Genomic DNA, 14,381 nt, shown 5'->3' on the forward strand with positions numbered 1-14,381 from the left:
GATGCGATGTAAAACCCTTTGATGTAGTATATGACTGTGATGATGCTATGTAAAACCCTTTGATGTAGTATATGACTGTGATGATGCTATGTAAAACCCTTTGATGTAGTATATGACTGTGATGATGCTATGTAAAACCCTTTGATGTAGTATATGACTGTGATGATGCTATGTAAAACCCTTTGATGTAGTATATGACTGTGATGATGCTATGTAAAACCCTTTGATGTAGTATATGACTGTGATGATGCGATGTAAAACCCTTTGATGTAGTATATGACTGTGATGATGCTATGTAAAACCCTTTGATGTAGTATATGACTGTGATGATGCGATGTAAAACCCTTTGATGTAGTATATGACTATGATGATGCTATGTAAAACCCTTTGATGTAGTATATGACTGTGATGATGCGATGTAAAACCCTTTGATGTAGTATATGACTGTGATGATGCGATGTAAAATCCTTTGATGTAGTATATGACTGTGATGATGCTATGTAAAACCCTTTGATGTAGTATATGACTGTGATGATGCTATGTAAAACCCTTTGATGTAGTATATGACTGTGATGATGCGATGTAAAACCCTTTGATGTAGTATATGACTGTGATGATGCTATGTAAAACCCTTTGATGTAGTATATGACTGTGATGATGCTATGTAAAACCCTTTGATGTAGTATATGACTGTGATGATGCTATGTAAAACCCTTTGATGTAGTATATGACTGTGATGATGCGATGTAAAACCCTTTGATGTAGTATATGACTGTGATGATGCTATCTAAAACCCTTTGATGTAGTATATGACTGTGATGATGCTATGTAAAACCCTTTGATGTAGTATATGACTGTGATGATGCTATGTAAAACCCTTTGATGTAGTATATGACTGTGATGATGCGATGTAAAACCCTTTGATGTAGTATATGACTGTGATGATGCTATCTAAAACCCTTTGATGTAGTATATGACTGTGATGATGCTATGTAAAACCCTTTGATGTAGTATATCACTATGATGATGCTATGTAAAACCCTTTGATGTAGTATATGACTGTGATGATGCTATGTAAAACCCTTTGATGTAGTATATGACTGTGATGATGCTATGTAAAACCCTTTGATGTAGTATATCACTATGATGATGCTATGTAAAACCCTTTGATGTAGTATATGACTGTGATGATGCTATGTAAAACCCTTTGATGTAGTATATGACTGTGATGATGCTATGTAAAACCCTTTGATGTAGTATATGACTGTGATGATGCTACTGTATGTAAAACCATTTGACACATGCTTGTGATAAGGGGCTATAAACACAACTTACTGAGCTGAAACATAACTGAACACACAAGCACACACACCGTTGTGCTCTCACACACACTCACAAGCTGACATGCTCATACGCATACACTTGCGCACACGCAAACATACACACGACGATACGCTCACGTCACACACACACATGAAGTCATACACACCAACAGAATTGCACACACACACACACACACACACACACACACACACACACACACACACACACACACGGCAGCAGGAGAGAGCACTGGTGCTGCTGACAGCAGGATTCCTGCCCACGGCGCAGCAGGTCGGCTTTGAAGGCAAGACGAATGCCTCCAGTGTCCCCGCGGCCTTCTCCCCACCACACTTCCTGAAGGAAACTGTCCTCTGAGCAGTTTGATGTCTCTGGCCTCTGCCTACAGTGAGATCCAAACTGAAGATCCAAACAGGAAAAGGCGGGCGGACTCCTCTCCTGAGAGAGAAACAGAGCCGTCGGACCCCTCCCCGGGTCCCGGCCCCCCAGGGATGGCTGTGTTGTTATTTTTCCCTCCCGACCTAGAGGACAAAGTGCATACGCACCTTGATTTAAGACCCCGTCCTCGATGAGCTCATCCTCACTGAAGTCTATGAAGGCCTCCACGTGGGCCAGGCACTGAGAGACACAGCAGAACAGAGGGGAGAGGCAGTCGTCAAAAACTCAACCGACACCCACGCAAAGAAATAAACACAAGTTCATCTTTGGATTTTGGTTTACACTTTACTACAGACAATCTTCTCCATAGGCTAACTGCTTTAGGTTTCAGGATATCATTTACTTACACACTTTCACACTATCAGATGCTCCAATTTAAAGTTTCGAATGTATTCGCATTTCTTGTTGCCAGTTTTAGGTCTTTGCGTCAACTTTGAGATCCATTTGAATCTACAACAATATTTACACCAGCGCACTGATCAGTATCTTGAGTGACACTGCGGAACATACACAATACACACAATAGTACTATAGCCGCACGAAAACAGGAAGCCCGAGACTCCCATACTGATCCATTCACAACAGTGGGAAGCCGACTGTACGAGGGGAAAAAAACCTGCATTGTTTGGGTGTCAAATGAGCAAAGGGTTTGACCTGCAGCATACAGAAGGTATCATTCCAAAGGAACGACTGGATTCGTAGAAATCTCCGTCACTTCTAGAAACTTTCCCATGTAAGGTTTCCCCAGGGGAGAAGACCTGGAGCGCTGTGTTCAGTCCGGTGCCAAGGCGTTGCAACATCCCACAAATCAGTGCGGTCTGTATTCCCCAAAGCAGTTCACAGCAGAGGAGGGCTACTGGCTGGCATCCATCAAGTTGGATGGAGTGTTCATCTGGGGTTCTCATCCCGATGCCCTCGTGTGAAGGGCGGACTGCAAATCTCTGTTCATTTCTTTTCGAGCACCAGAGAAGTGACATTTTGAGCGCTGGTGGTTCTTCATTAGAGACAGATCGATCCCCTATCGGGATCCTACTTTGAGTTTGAGACACTTGATCAATATTATTGCATCTCGGAGGCCATTTACACCTGGCGTTAACATGCGTTTTCTGTCATCAGATTGGAATCTGATTGTACTTGACCACATTAGCCTGATTCCATTTACACATGGCGTTAACATGCGTTTTCTGTCATCAGATTGCAATCTGATGGCAGATCTCAATCCGCATACAGTTGCTGTATCCAGATTGAGACGACACATTAATGAGGCCATTTACACCTGGCATTAACATGCATTTTCTGTCATCAGATTGCAATCAGATTGTGCTTGACCACTTGAAAGTACAGGTGTAAACGCCCCCAAGACACATTGAAGAAGGATTGCAATCTGATCGGCCAAACCACCTCCGGAGGTGGTCGATGCATTGTGTACACATTGAACACAAGAATAAATGCAATGTGTCCTCTCAATCTGGATACAGCAATTGTATGCGGATTGAGAGGACAACCATTTCTGCCATCAGACTGCAATCAGACTGCAATCTGCTGACAGAAAACGCATGTTAACGCCAGGTGTAAATGGAATCATTCAAATGTGGTCAAGTACAATCTGATTGCAATCTGATGGCAGAAAACACATGTTAACGCCGTTAATATCACAGCCGTATCACAGCCGTACTTAAATCCAGTATAACAGCATGACCTCAAGTGTGATATTGCAGTTCTATAACCAATGCTATTTATCAAGTAGTAGTATTTATCAAGTACTATGTATCAGGTACTTTGAAACAACAGTTTTGTCTTTTATTCGTCTCCGCCAACAAAACACAGAACATCTGCAAAGCGAAGTGAAGTGATACATATAATAAAACGCCCCACTGCTGTTATAAGCACTCATGGAATGCCTCTGGTCCAATCAAATGAATCAACCGGAACTAATTGTTGTATGAATGTATTTGATCCAATTTGAATGTGGAATGTAAATAAGAGCGATATAAGAAAACACATCAGCATATTGATTAACACACAGTGGAAATGACATAATGCCATACCCTTCATCAGAGATGATGAATCAGCTTCCCATCACTTGTCTGGAAGTCTCATTAATGGAGGCGAAACTACAGCACAAAATCATGTGTATTTCACAAACACCTTGTTGGTAGAAAGTCTGCCAAAATAAAAAATTAAATTGAGATGGGTCTTTGGATGGCTGCCAGGTGAAGGTGTTGCTACTTTCTTCTCCCTCAAGAAGATCCAAGCTAACAGCTCAGCTGGATAACGTTTCTCAACAGAGAACTTTCTGGAGAGTTGACTTGGCTCAGGTGCCAGGGTGGTGCAGGACTACATTTAAAGATTCATTGCTTGATGAGATCCATGTAAATACTGAATATTAGGGCTGGGTATTGGCAAGGATCTCACGATACGATAGGTATCATGATACTTGGGTCACAATACCATTGTATCACGATATATTGCGATGGGATACATATTGCGATATATTGCGATATTCTACAGAATTTACTCAAAATTAAATAATAGAGCTAAAGATACAACACACTGTGTACCACCCAGGTAGTGTAATAATATGTACATCACTTTATACTGATAAGTTAGTGGACAAATTTAGTCAAAACTACTGAGTGTTGAGTGTTACTGAACGCATCGATATGGGAAATATCAATACAGTATCGATTAGGGGTGGGAATCACCAGATGCAGAGGCCTGGCATGGCATGGCCTGCAAAAAAAAGAAAATAATAATAATATCGCGATACTTGGCGTCCAAGTATCGATACAGTATCGGGAAATAAAATATTGCGATATATTGCCGTATCGATTATATTGCCCAGCCCTACTGAATATAGATGAGGAAATACTGGCACAGTGTTGACTGACACAGTAACAGACAGACAGCACTGCTACAGCCAGGCCGAGTCTCCAATGATAAGCCACAACAGAGAAAGAAGCATTGTTTGGGTGTCGCACATGTGAGGGTGGGAACTAGAGCACATTATATTACATGTATATATAGCACATTATAGTAGGGTAGATTACTTTCCAAAACACCTTCTTCATAGAAAGTCTAAAATAGAGCCCGGGCCCGGCCTTCCTCAGGAAGGTCCAAATTAACAGCTCAACAAGGTTTCTCAGTTAAGAGCTCCGGTGCCAAGGCAGTGCCGAATTACACACAACACTTGTTTGTAAGCTCTTCTAAACAGTAAGAGAGCTGGACAGAGTCCATCTAGTGGGAGTGTTTGTTGGCCTGACGCCGTCAACTGCCTACAGTCTTCACATAACAACTAATAATAATTGAGGAAAACTAAGCAAATTTGATCCATATCAGTACTACGATTCAGAGGCATGAGCCTAATAAATTAGGCGTTTTAAGTTTATGTTTCAGATATTACGGCCCTAGAAAGATTTGCTCAATTTTTTAAGATTTACTGGAATGGATCTATACAAACGTTTTTGTTTTTTTTTACTTTTCACGTTGTCATGTATTATGATGATGATTATTATGATTATTATTATGATTAGTATTATGCTATTTACTATTATTATATGCACGGTTAGTAATCCCAATGGAGTAGAAACCAGTGTAAATCGGTTGGTAGCACTTTTCACAAAATATAATTGGTGTTACTTAAGCCTGTTACTCCTGGATGGAGAGCATCGGCCACTGACGATATTTCTCCACGTCGTCCTGTTCTGTGCCAGCCTCTCCAGATCTTGCCATCTATACCCCTCTCTTTCCATCTCAGCTGTAACACTGCTTCTCCAGGTGCTTCTAGGCCTCCCTCTACACAACGTTTACCCTGTGGGTTCTCCAGGTGCTTCTAGGCCTCCCTCTACACAACGTTTACCCTGTGGGTTCTCCAGGTGCTTCTAGGCCTCCCTCTACACAACGTTTACCCTGTGGGTTCTCCAGGTACTTATAGGCCTCCCTCTACACAACGTTTACCCTGTGGGTTCTCCAGGTGCTTCTAGGCCTCCCTCTACACAACATTTACCCTGTGGGTTCTCCAGGTGCTTCTAGGCCTCCCTCTACACAACGTTCACCCTGTGGGTTCTCCAGCTGCTTCTAGGCCTCCCTCTACACAACGTTCACCCTGTGGGTTCTCCAGCTGCTTCTAGGCCTCCCTCTACACAACGTTTACCCTGTGGGTTCTCCAGGTGTTTCTAGGCCTTCCTCTACACGTTCACCCTGTGGGTTCTCCAGGTGCTTCTAGGCCTTCCTCTACACAACGTTTACCCTGTGGGTTCTCCAGGTGCTTCTAGGCCTTCCTCTACACGTTTACCCTGTGGGTTCTCCAGCTGCTTCTAGGCCTCCCTCTACACAACGTTTACCCTGTGGGTTCTCCAGGTGCTTCTAGGCCTTCCTCTACACAACGTTTACCCTGTGGGTTCTCCAGCTGCTTCTAGGCCTCCCTCTACACAACGTTTACCCTGTGGGTTCTCCAGCTGCTTCTAGGCCTCCCTCTACACAACGTTTACCCTGTGGGTTCTCCAGGTACTTATAGGCCTCCCTCTACACAACGGTCATCCTGTGGGTTCTCCAGGTGCTTCTGGACCTCCCTCTACACAACATTCACCCTGTGGGTTCTCCAGGTGAATATAGGCCTTCCTCTACACAACATTCACCCTGTGGGTTCTCCAGGTGCTTCTAGGCCTCCCTCTACACAACGGTCATCCTGTGGGTTCTCCAGGTGCTTCTAGGCCTCCCTCTACACAACATTCACCCTGTGGGTTCTCCAGGTGAATCTAGTCCTCCCTCTACACAACGTTCACAAAGTGCTGCTGAATAGGCATACTTTTTTTTTTTTCTTGGCCGTGATGTTGTGGTGCTCTTCAGGTGGTCCTCATCATGCCAAATGCAGTTCTTGCTTTGGCTATTCTCATCTTTACGGCTCTTTGTTTCTTTCATAATTGGTGTTGAGGGGAAAAATATCATCGATCAGAATCAGAATATTCTAGGAATGATCATTTGTGCATACAGTATCACCCTGTCTGACCTGGACCAGTACAGCAGTCTCCAGGATGGGTTTCCCCCTGGGGTATGTTGTTTTTTCCAATACTGGGATAGGATGCAATCAGTATTTTGATTCATCAAATAGACAAACACAATGGTACAGTACTACAGCAACACAAAAGCAGGAATTCCCATACAATTCCCCAGATTCCCATAACTTGATCTATTGACAGCTCTCGAGAGCTCGGTGCAAAGCCAACTGTGTGGATAAAAACACACCATTGTCCGGGGTCAAATTAGTGAGGTTTCGAACTAAAGCACAGTACAGATGGGTTTCTTTCCAAAACACCGTGTTGTAGAAGTCACACAGACCTTGACAACGAACTGGATAAAGTCTCCCGAGGGAAACATCCTGGAGCTCTGGCTGAGGTCTGGTGCCAAAGCACTGCAGAATTTGCGGAAATTAAAATCGGCAACCTTCCAGTTACACATTATTTTATTATTTGAGCGCTGCTGCTGCCAGGATCGTAGTCCAAGACCGTAATCAAGTTCCAGTCAATTTCAACACATGGCCCAGTTCAGTTCAAGTCAAGTCAAGTCACGACCAAGACCAGAGCAATCAAGTCATATTCAAGTCCTATTTAAGACCAAGACCAAAACATATTCATCCAGTGTACATGTCTTGAATTATTAGGTAGTCTCTGAAGGATGAACAGAGATACAGGGTACTACTATTCCTTCCAACATCCAACTAATCATTGCATAGGAATTGACTAATCAATGCATTCAAGTTTGAGGACTGCAGTCCTGGTGGAAACATCTGTCTGTACGTCTAGCTGCTTGTTATGCTCTCTCTGAGCAGCCATTCGACCTACAAAGCAGTCTAGACCCTCTACACAGAACCCCGTCATTCCCCTCTGTAGGACAGGCCTACAGTACCTACCCGTTTCAGTCTGTGGCTCCATTCCTGGTAGAGGTAGCCCAGCTCCCCAGACATCTGCCTGAGAGCCTGCCTCCTCTGTGCCTCCGTCTCAGCGTGGATCAGATCCCCCAAGCCTTCCACCTGGTGCATAAATGACAATACAGTGGAAACATTTATACTCACCGATTATAAGATTATATAGATTATAAGATTGTAAGATGTGTTAATAATGTGTTATTAATGGTTGTAGTTTTTTTTTGTAAACACATGATGCTGGGTGTACAATGTATGATGCAGCATAAGACAGAATCTTATGCTGCTGTTTATTGTTGTTTTCATAAAATCGTTGCATAAAAAATGTGCTTGGTGCCACAGCTTTGATGTGCAATACAATTTCCCTGCAACGACGATTAGGTTGATCTGATCTCATATCATAATCATTAGCCGGGTGAGACATTCACTCTTTTTCTTCCAGATGGCGGGGGGCAATTTTACTGAACTATGAAAAGATCAGATCTGACCCTGTTTATTACAAGTCTACACTATAAAAAAAACCTGCTGTCAATATGAAGTAACAGTGCTGTAAAATATGCATACAAATGCTAAGGTTCATTAAGTAATTTTTATGTGATAAATGTGTCACCATGCTGTGATTTCATTTGCACTGTGTGCAGGCAGTCTCACACTGAGAAAACACTGCAGAGAGCTAATGTCATATGTAAAATTGTCAGCCTCATGAGTATGAGAGTTGTTTGGTAATTACATCTTGAAGTTTCAAAGAAAACACATCTGTCATTCTGTATTATTCTGTGGTGTTTGCTCATGTTCATATGTACTGTACATAGTGTGCAAAGGTCTTACTGTATGCACGTGTAACTTTACTGTATGCACGTGTAACTTTACTGTATGCACATGTAACTAGAACAACCGCACCAGGGATATATGCCTCCGCCAACAAGTCAGCAGTCGACATCCATGTCTGTCCAAACTTTGACGTTTGTGAAGAAATTCCGTCTGAGATATCGCGTTAACAAGCTAGAAATTGACGTTCGTGAGGTCTGATGTCACTATGACATCATTGATCAGTCTTGTCAGTCACAATGCCTCCTTGAGTGTATGTGACATCACTGACCGGTCTTGTCACAATGCCTCCTTGTGTGTGTGTGTGTGTGTGTGTGGCGTGCGCCCTTATGACATCACTTTTGACATCATCACTGATGACATTACATCATTAGCTAATTAGCTTAATAATTTAAAAATACGGCTCAGGTCAGGTCACCCGCACTGGTGCCCTTTACACCCCCTAAAGGTTTCAGCCCGATCGCACTTGAAACGGCGTAGCTGTGGCTGCACACATAATTGAAACATACAAACAAACATCGCCCACATACTCAATTTTATAGATCGATTCCGTCAAGGCGTTCCTCAGATATCACGTTAACGAACATCGGATGGACGTACGTATGGACAGACAACCCAAAACCATAATGCTTCCATAATAATAATAAAAGAAAACTGAGTCTACAGTACTGACACACAAATGCAGGGAACAAATTAATAAACATCTAAGACAATGTTAATCAAACAAATCTGCCTATTGACTTTTGCACAGTACTGTATGTTTTTGTGTTTTCCAAATGTATGTGCTATTAGTGCTGTCGGTGTGTCTCTGTGTGTTTCCATGTGCTCCTCCTGTCCCACCTCTGTCAGGCCAAGTTTCCCCGCATGAAAGGCCCTCCGCGTGAACTCCCCAGCTTCAGCCGGTCTCATGCCAGGCAGGCTTCCTGAAAACACGCACACACGTACAAACATGAACAAACATGCAACAAACACGTGTGTGCACGCATGCACATGCACGCACAGTCGCACACACACAAACACGCGCGCGAATGCACACACACACACACACATACGTGCGCGCGCACGCACATACACACACAGAACAAAATGAGGGGGGTTAAATGCAAGGTCAATGGGTCACTCCGGGTTCACTTGGAATAACAAAAACAGCGCTAATGTGCAGGTTAACAGGTTATGTTTTCATTGTTTTCAAAACCATTTTTCAAATCCAATCAGGAGGACAGTACTAAGCACAATACAATTTTTTTTGCATGCAGGTGATGGACTGTTAACTGGAGCAAAAATAATAGATTTTTACCAAAACTGTACTAGCTGCCATCTTGCCAATATTGCAACTAACTACCATTAGTTACCATAGTTTTTATTACATTAACAAAAATTATCCAGAAATGTGCCAGCAATGTAATGTAGTTGTTGCTACCTTTTAGCCTGGGTAAACCCAGCCGCCACGTGACCTGCTCTCAGACCTGCTCTCAGTCACTACCTTGTGACTCGTGAGCAGGGTTAAACCTGAGGGCAGGTCACTGGGGGCTGGGTTTACCCAGGCTAGCTACCTTTTCCAATTCAACTACTGCTGAGCAGTGCTGACTAGTCAATGGCTTTAATAAACATCCCCTCATTTATACAATGCTGCCCTCTAGCAGTCTAATGTGGCGACTACATCAAATATAAGATGGTATGATTATCATGCTTGCCAAGGCCCATAATAAAAACGGTCTCCGAGCAAGAATGCAAATGTCCATTTTACATTTTTCCATTTTAAGTCACAGTGATGGATAAATAGTCATGTGACTTGAGCAGATACTATGCTTAGAGGCTTTATGCAGATCAAGGCTCAAAGTTTGGTGGTCGAGAGTGTGGAAGTATGATCATATCTGTGGTGTGAACGCACACACTGGGGATTCATGGCCAAACCCTCCCTTCAATGTGGAAATCACAGTAAAAGTAAAGTAAAATCACAAACCAAACGATAGGGGAACCTCAGATTTTGTTGGGAAACCACAGTCTACAACACTGAGGCAAAGAACTGTTACCCAAAAGTAAACGTGATTTTTTTTGTTTCACTATTGTCATTTTGTACAGTACATTGTGTATTGTTAATGTTTTGTAAAGCTTTGTACAAAAGAAAAATCCATGTACAGATAGTGTTGTATCGTACAAAATTCTAACTGTACATACTTACCTAGGGCCTGTAAGACAGCAGTAATGACAGCGGGTCCGCCGTGGATATGAAACTCAGCACTGTCCTCTCCTGTGAAACTGTTTGGACCTGATAAGACCAGCACAATTCAAACAACAACAGATTCTTCAGTCATGTAAATATGCATATTTAATGAGGCGCAACATCTTATAGAGACACTGCATGAAATAGGCCACACCCATCATGGGGGAAAGCTCTTCATTCACTCCCATACACCAGCGTCATTTTCCTTGAATTAAACATAGCTAAAAGCTGTTGTGCTGCGCAGACAACAAATGTAAAAAAAATCGCCAATTGTTGTTCAATTCTGTCTGCAAAAAAGGGAGAATGATGGAACTTCACACATTCACAAGCCTCAAAAATGTGATGACATGAACAGATCAGTGCAACTCTGCACGTCAGCGGCTCCAAATGGAGAGTTACGCGTTTGACAAATTTGAACTTCAATACGAGAAGTCATGTGACACAACATGTCAAGTAAACTGTACACAGCACGCCATGTTTATGAACCTGGCTGGTCTGTGATGCTTAGTTTATAACAAAGGATACCAAAGACACAAGAGAGGAAAAATATCTAATATTTGTGAGTCCAGCTTTCTATTGCACTCACTCACTGCTGCTAAGGAGACTTAGCTACTTCATTTTTCAAATGACTTTCTGTGGGAGGAGAAACGTCTATATACCCAAAACCAGAATTAATTTGGGGAAATAGGAGGAGCCTACAGTCTCAAAAAGTGGGGATGCGATGCTCTTCTTTGTTGCAGCCCCCCACTTTGTGAATTAGGCTGATAAAAACAGGTGCATTTTGACCTAAATATCTTGCCTAGAGCACCTTTTTAAAAGGAGCAATCAGTAATAAGGAACTAATTACACTTCCTGAGTAACTTGCCCAACACTGAGCAGGGACACACCTGGGAACCAGAGGACGAGGCCGCGGTCCAGCACCTCTCTGGAGCGGGGGTCAGTGATGTGACGTAGCAGGGCGGTGCGGGCTGGAGGCAGGCCGCGTGTGAGCCCGGCCATACGCCTCAGCGCCGCGGCCGAGGCGGGACCACTGACCCTCACCACAGCCACCCCACACCTGCCGTGTCCCGATGACAGCGCGAACACTGTCTGGGCGTCGCACAGCCCACCTGGGACGGCGTCGCGGGTACTCAGGCTTCTCCTAACTGCAACTAGCCTGCTGGGGAGGGAGAAGGAAACTGCTGTCAACACACTGTCCAGTGGTCCTCAACCTGGGCTCCGGGGAGCACCAGGGGTTGTTGGGGTGTGTGTGTGTGTGTGTGTGTGTGTGTGTGTGTGTGGGTTCCTCTTTGCTTTGTTTTCTCCTTCACTTGCGCCCCTCCCCTCACTCTCTCCCTCTGCTTCCCCCCCCCCCCCCCACACACACACACACACACACACACACACAAACACAAACACACATATCCCAACACACTACCACATCCACTACAGTAGCATACTCATACAAAGGTAAACATACCCAATAGAAACACAACACCTGTCTCACACCTGTCCAACAAGAATCCCTCCCCCCGCCCCCAAATATCTGCATGTCTACCCAATCACTAGACCCTGTCTCTGCCTTTGTACAGTAGTATGTCTTGTATTTTATTGTTGTTAGTTTGTTTTGTCTAAAGTCTGTCTTGGTTATTTGTACCGTTATGTTGGCACAGTTTATGTCTTTGACTTATTTGTATTGTTATTTGTTTGCACATGAAAAAAAGTGAACACAGTTAATGAATGGAGAGGAATGTTTTGATCCTAGTTTCACTGTTATCTCTCTACCTAGGCTACAATACAGTCATGGAATTCTGGACAAAATCATGCTTAGAATTAATTACGGGTCCTTGATCAAATAGGCTGAGAAGCATTGACTTAGACCCACATGTTATAAACACATACAATGTATAATAAATATTGTGTGCATGTAGTAGTAGGCTACTGTAAAATGATGTTTGGAATCAGGGATGTCAACTATGGAAAAGAGATAGGATAGTTAATGAAAATAGTTCCTATGACCAGAAATCACAAACACAACAAACCTTGTCCTAGGTGTGTGGACAACCCCTCTCCATATCGCAGCAGAGACGGACGGGGGCAGCATGGTTTTCAATCACTATTGAGATTCATAATAACTCGTGTGTGAGTGATTTCAGATACTGACGTTACAAAATATCCCCTGTCCTTCCTTGACCAAAACGTGATTACCCTCTTCCCTCGAGGCTACTAGCTGGCAGGTAACGTGCGAATGTTTACATGTATGCATTTACCACACGACGAGTTTGTTTGCTGCCCCTGGTGATTGTGATTGGTCGGGATTTTCAACCATGACGTAATCTCTGGAGTGTCATTTGCTCAGTACCTGTCACTCTACGGTAAGACCCACCCACTTTGCGTCGTTAAATTCGGTCCGTGTGGCTCCCGTTTCCCTTCAATGCATGGGTCCAACCATATGGGTCCTATGGGTCCAACACCACTTTTTTTTTTACATCACTTATCATAGGATGAGAATAATAACAACAACCACAATAATCATAATGATCATAATAATCATAATAATCATAACAATCATAATAATCATAATCATAATCATAATCATAATCATATCATAATCATAATCATAATAATCATAATAATAATCTATATATATACAATTTTGTATGTGGGCAATGTTTGTTTGTTTCAAGTTCTGTGTTCGGCCACAGCTCTGCCGTTTTACGTGCGATCGGGCTGAAGCCTTCAGGGTGTGTAAAGGGCACCTGTGCGGGCATAGGCGGATCATGAAATGACGGGCCCGCTGGGCCTGGATGCATAAAGGGCCCCCCTCACAGCGCACATAGGCACAATTAAGGCCAGAATAATAACTAAGACATACCCTCACCTGCATCTCAACAGGCTTTACAGCACAGCCACCTGAACACTCAAAGCCAACACAGCACAATAACAAGAAATAAACTCACCTGTATCTAACACAGGATTTACAGTGCAGGTACACTCAATTAAAGCCAAAAGCACAATAGAGACAGTCTGCATGTCTGGGAATGCCCATACAGGCTCTAGGAACGCTCACAATAGACGCTGGGTTAGCCTGGGGCCGGGGTCAGGGTGGGGTAAATTCCCCCATTCTATCCATTCAGCAAAGTTAGAATTTAGCTGATAACCCAGCCCAGGCAGACACGATCGGGGATTTAACCACCGCAGTAAATGCACATCTGAGCAGACGTCTAGAACCCCAAAACCTGTAGTTTAGAGTCGCAGCACCGTCTTTTGGTGAGTCAGCCCATGAGATATATCGGCGGTTTTACCCCACTCGCGCGCCAGCCGTTTGACATTTTGTGGGCGTTCCCAGACATGCGGACTGTCTATGATGAGACGTGGCCTCAACCTATAGCCCTCTAATTGTCCATAAACTTATGGAACATTTTGTCAAAAATATAGGGTTGGGGCCCTAAATACTGTAACATCCCCACACATCCCCCACCAGTTGAAAAAACTGGTGCTGGACTAAAAGAGACTCAAAGTAAAGAAAGGAATGTCCGCATCAGTATATTGAATAACTAAGTAGCCTATTTAGTGTTTTGTAGCATACAGTATTATTAAGTGTTTATGAAAAATATTGTTTCTCAATAGTAAGGCTGGCACTAGTGAGAA

The 14,381-nt window shown here is 43.3% G+C and overlaps 1 protein-coding gene across 1 annotated transcript in view; it reads right to left on the reverse strand.

Annotated features, from left to right (window-relative positions):
* The window catches only part of gtpbp3 (GTP binding protein 3, mitochondrial), a 32,477-nt gene extending 19,604 nt beyond the window's left edge, over nt 1-12,873 (reverse strand). Inside the window, exons 1-6 of the mRNA XM_083647933.1 lie at nt 12,773-12,873; nt 11,639-11,910; nt 10,710-10,796; nt 9,368-9,450; nt 7,688-7,807; nt 1,887-1,959 (exon numbers count right to left, since the gene is read on the reverse strand). Of these exons, the coding sequence (XP_083504059.1) occupies nt 1,887-1,959; nt 7,688-7,807; nt 9,368-9,450; nt 10,710-10,796; nt 11,639-11,910; nt 12,773-12,834 (697 nt within the window). The 5' untranslated portion in view covers nt 12,835-12,873. The remainder of the gene's footprint in view (nt 1-1,886; nt 1,960-7,687; nt 7,808-9,367; nt 9,451-10,709; nt 10,797-11,638; nt 11,911-12,772) is intronic.
* Nucleotides 12,874-14,381: the final 1,508 nt, after the last annotated feature.

This window comes from Poromitra crassiceps, assembly GCF_964638095.1.
Source record: "Poromitra crassiceps genome assembly, chromosome: 12".
Classification (NCBI taxonomy): Eukaryota; Metazoa; Chordata; class Actinopteri; order Beryciformes; family Melamphaidae; genus Poromitra; species Poromitra crassiceps.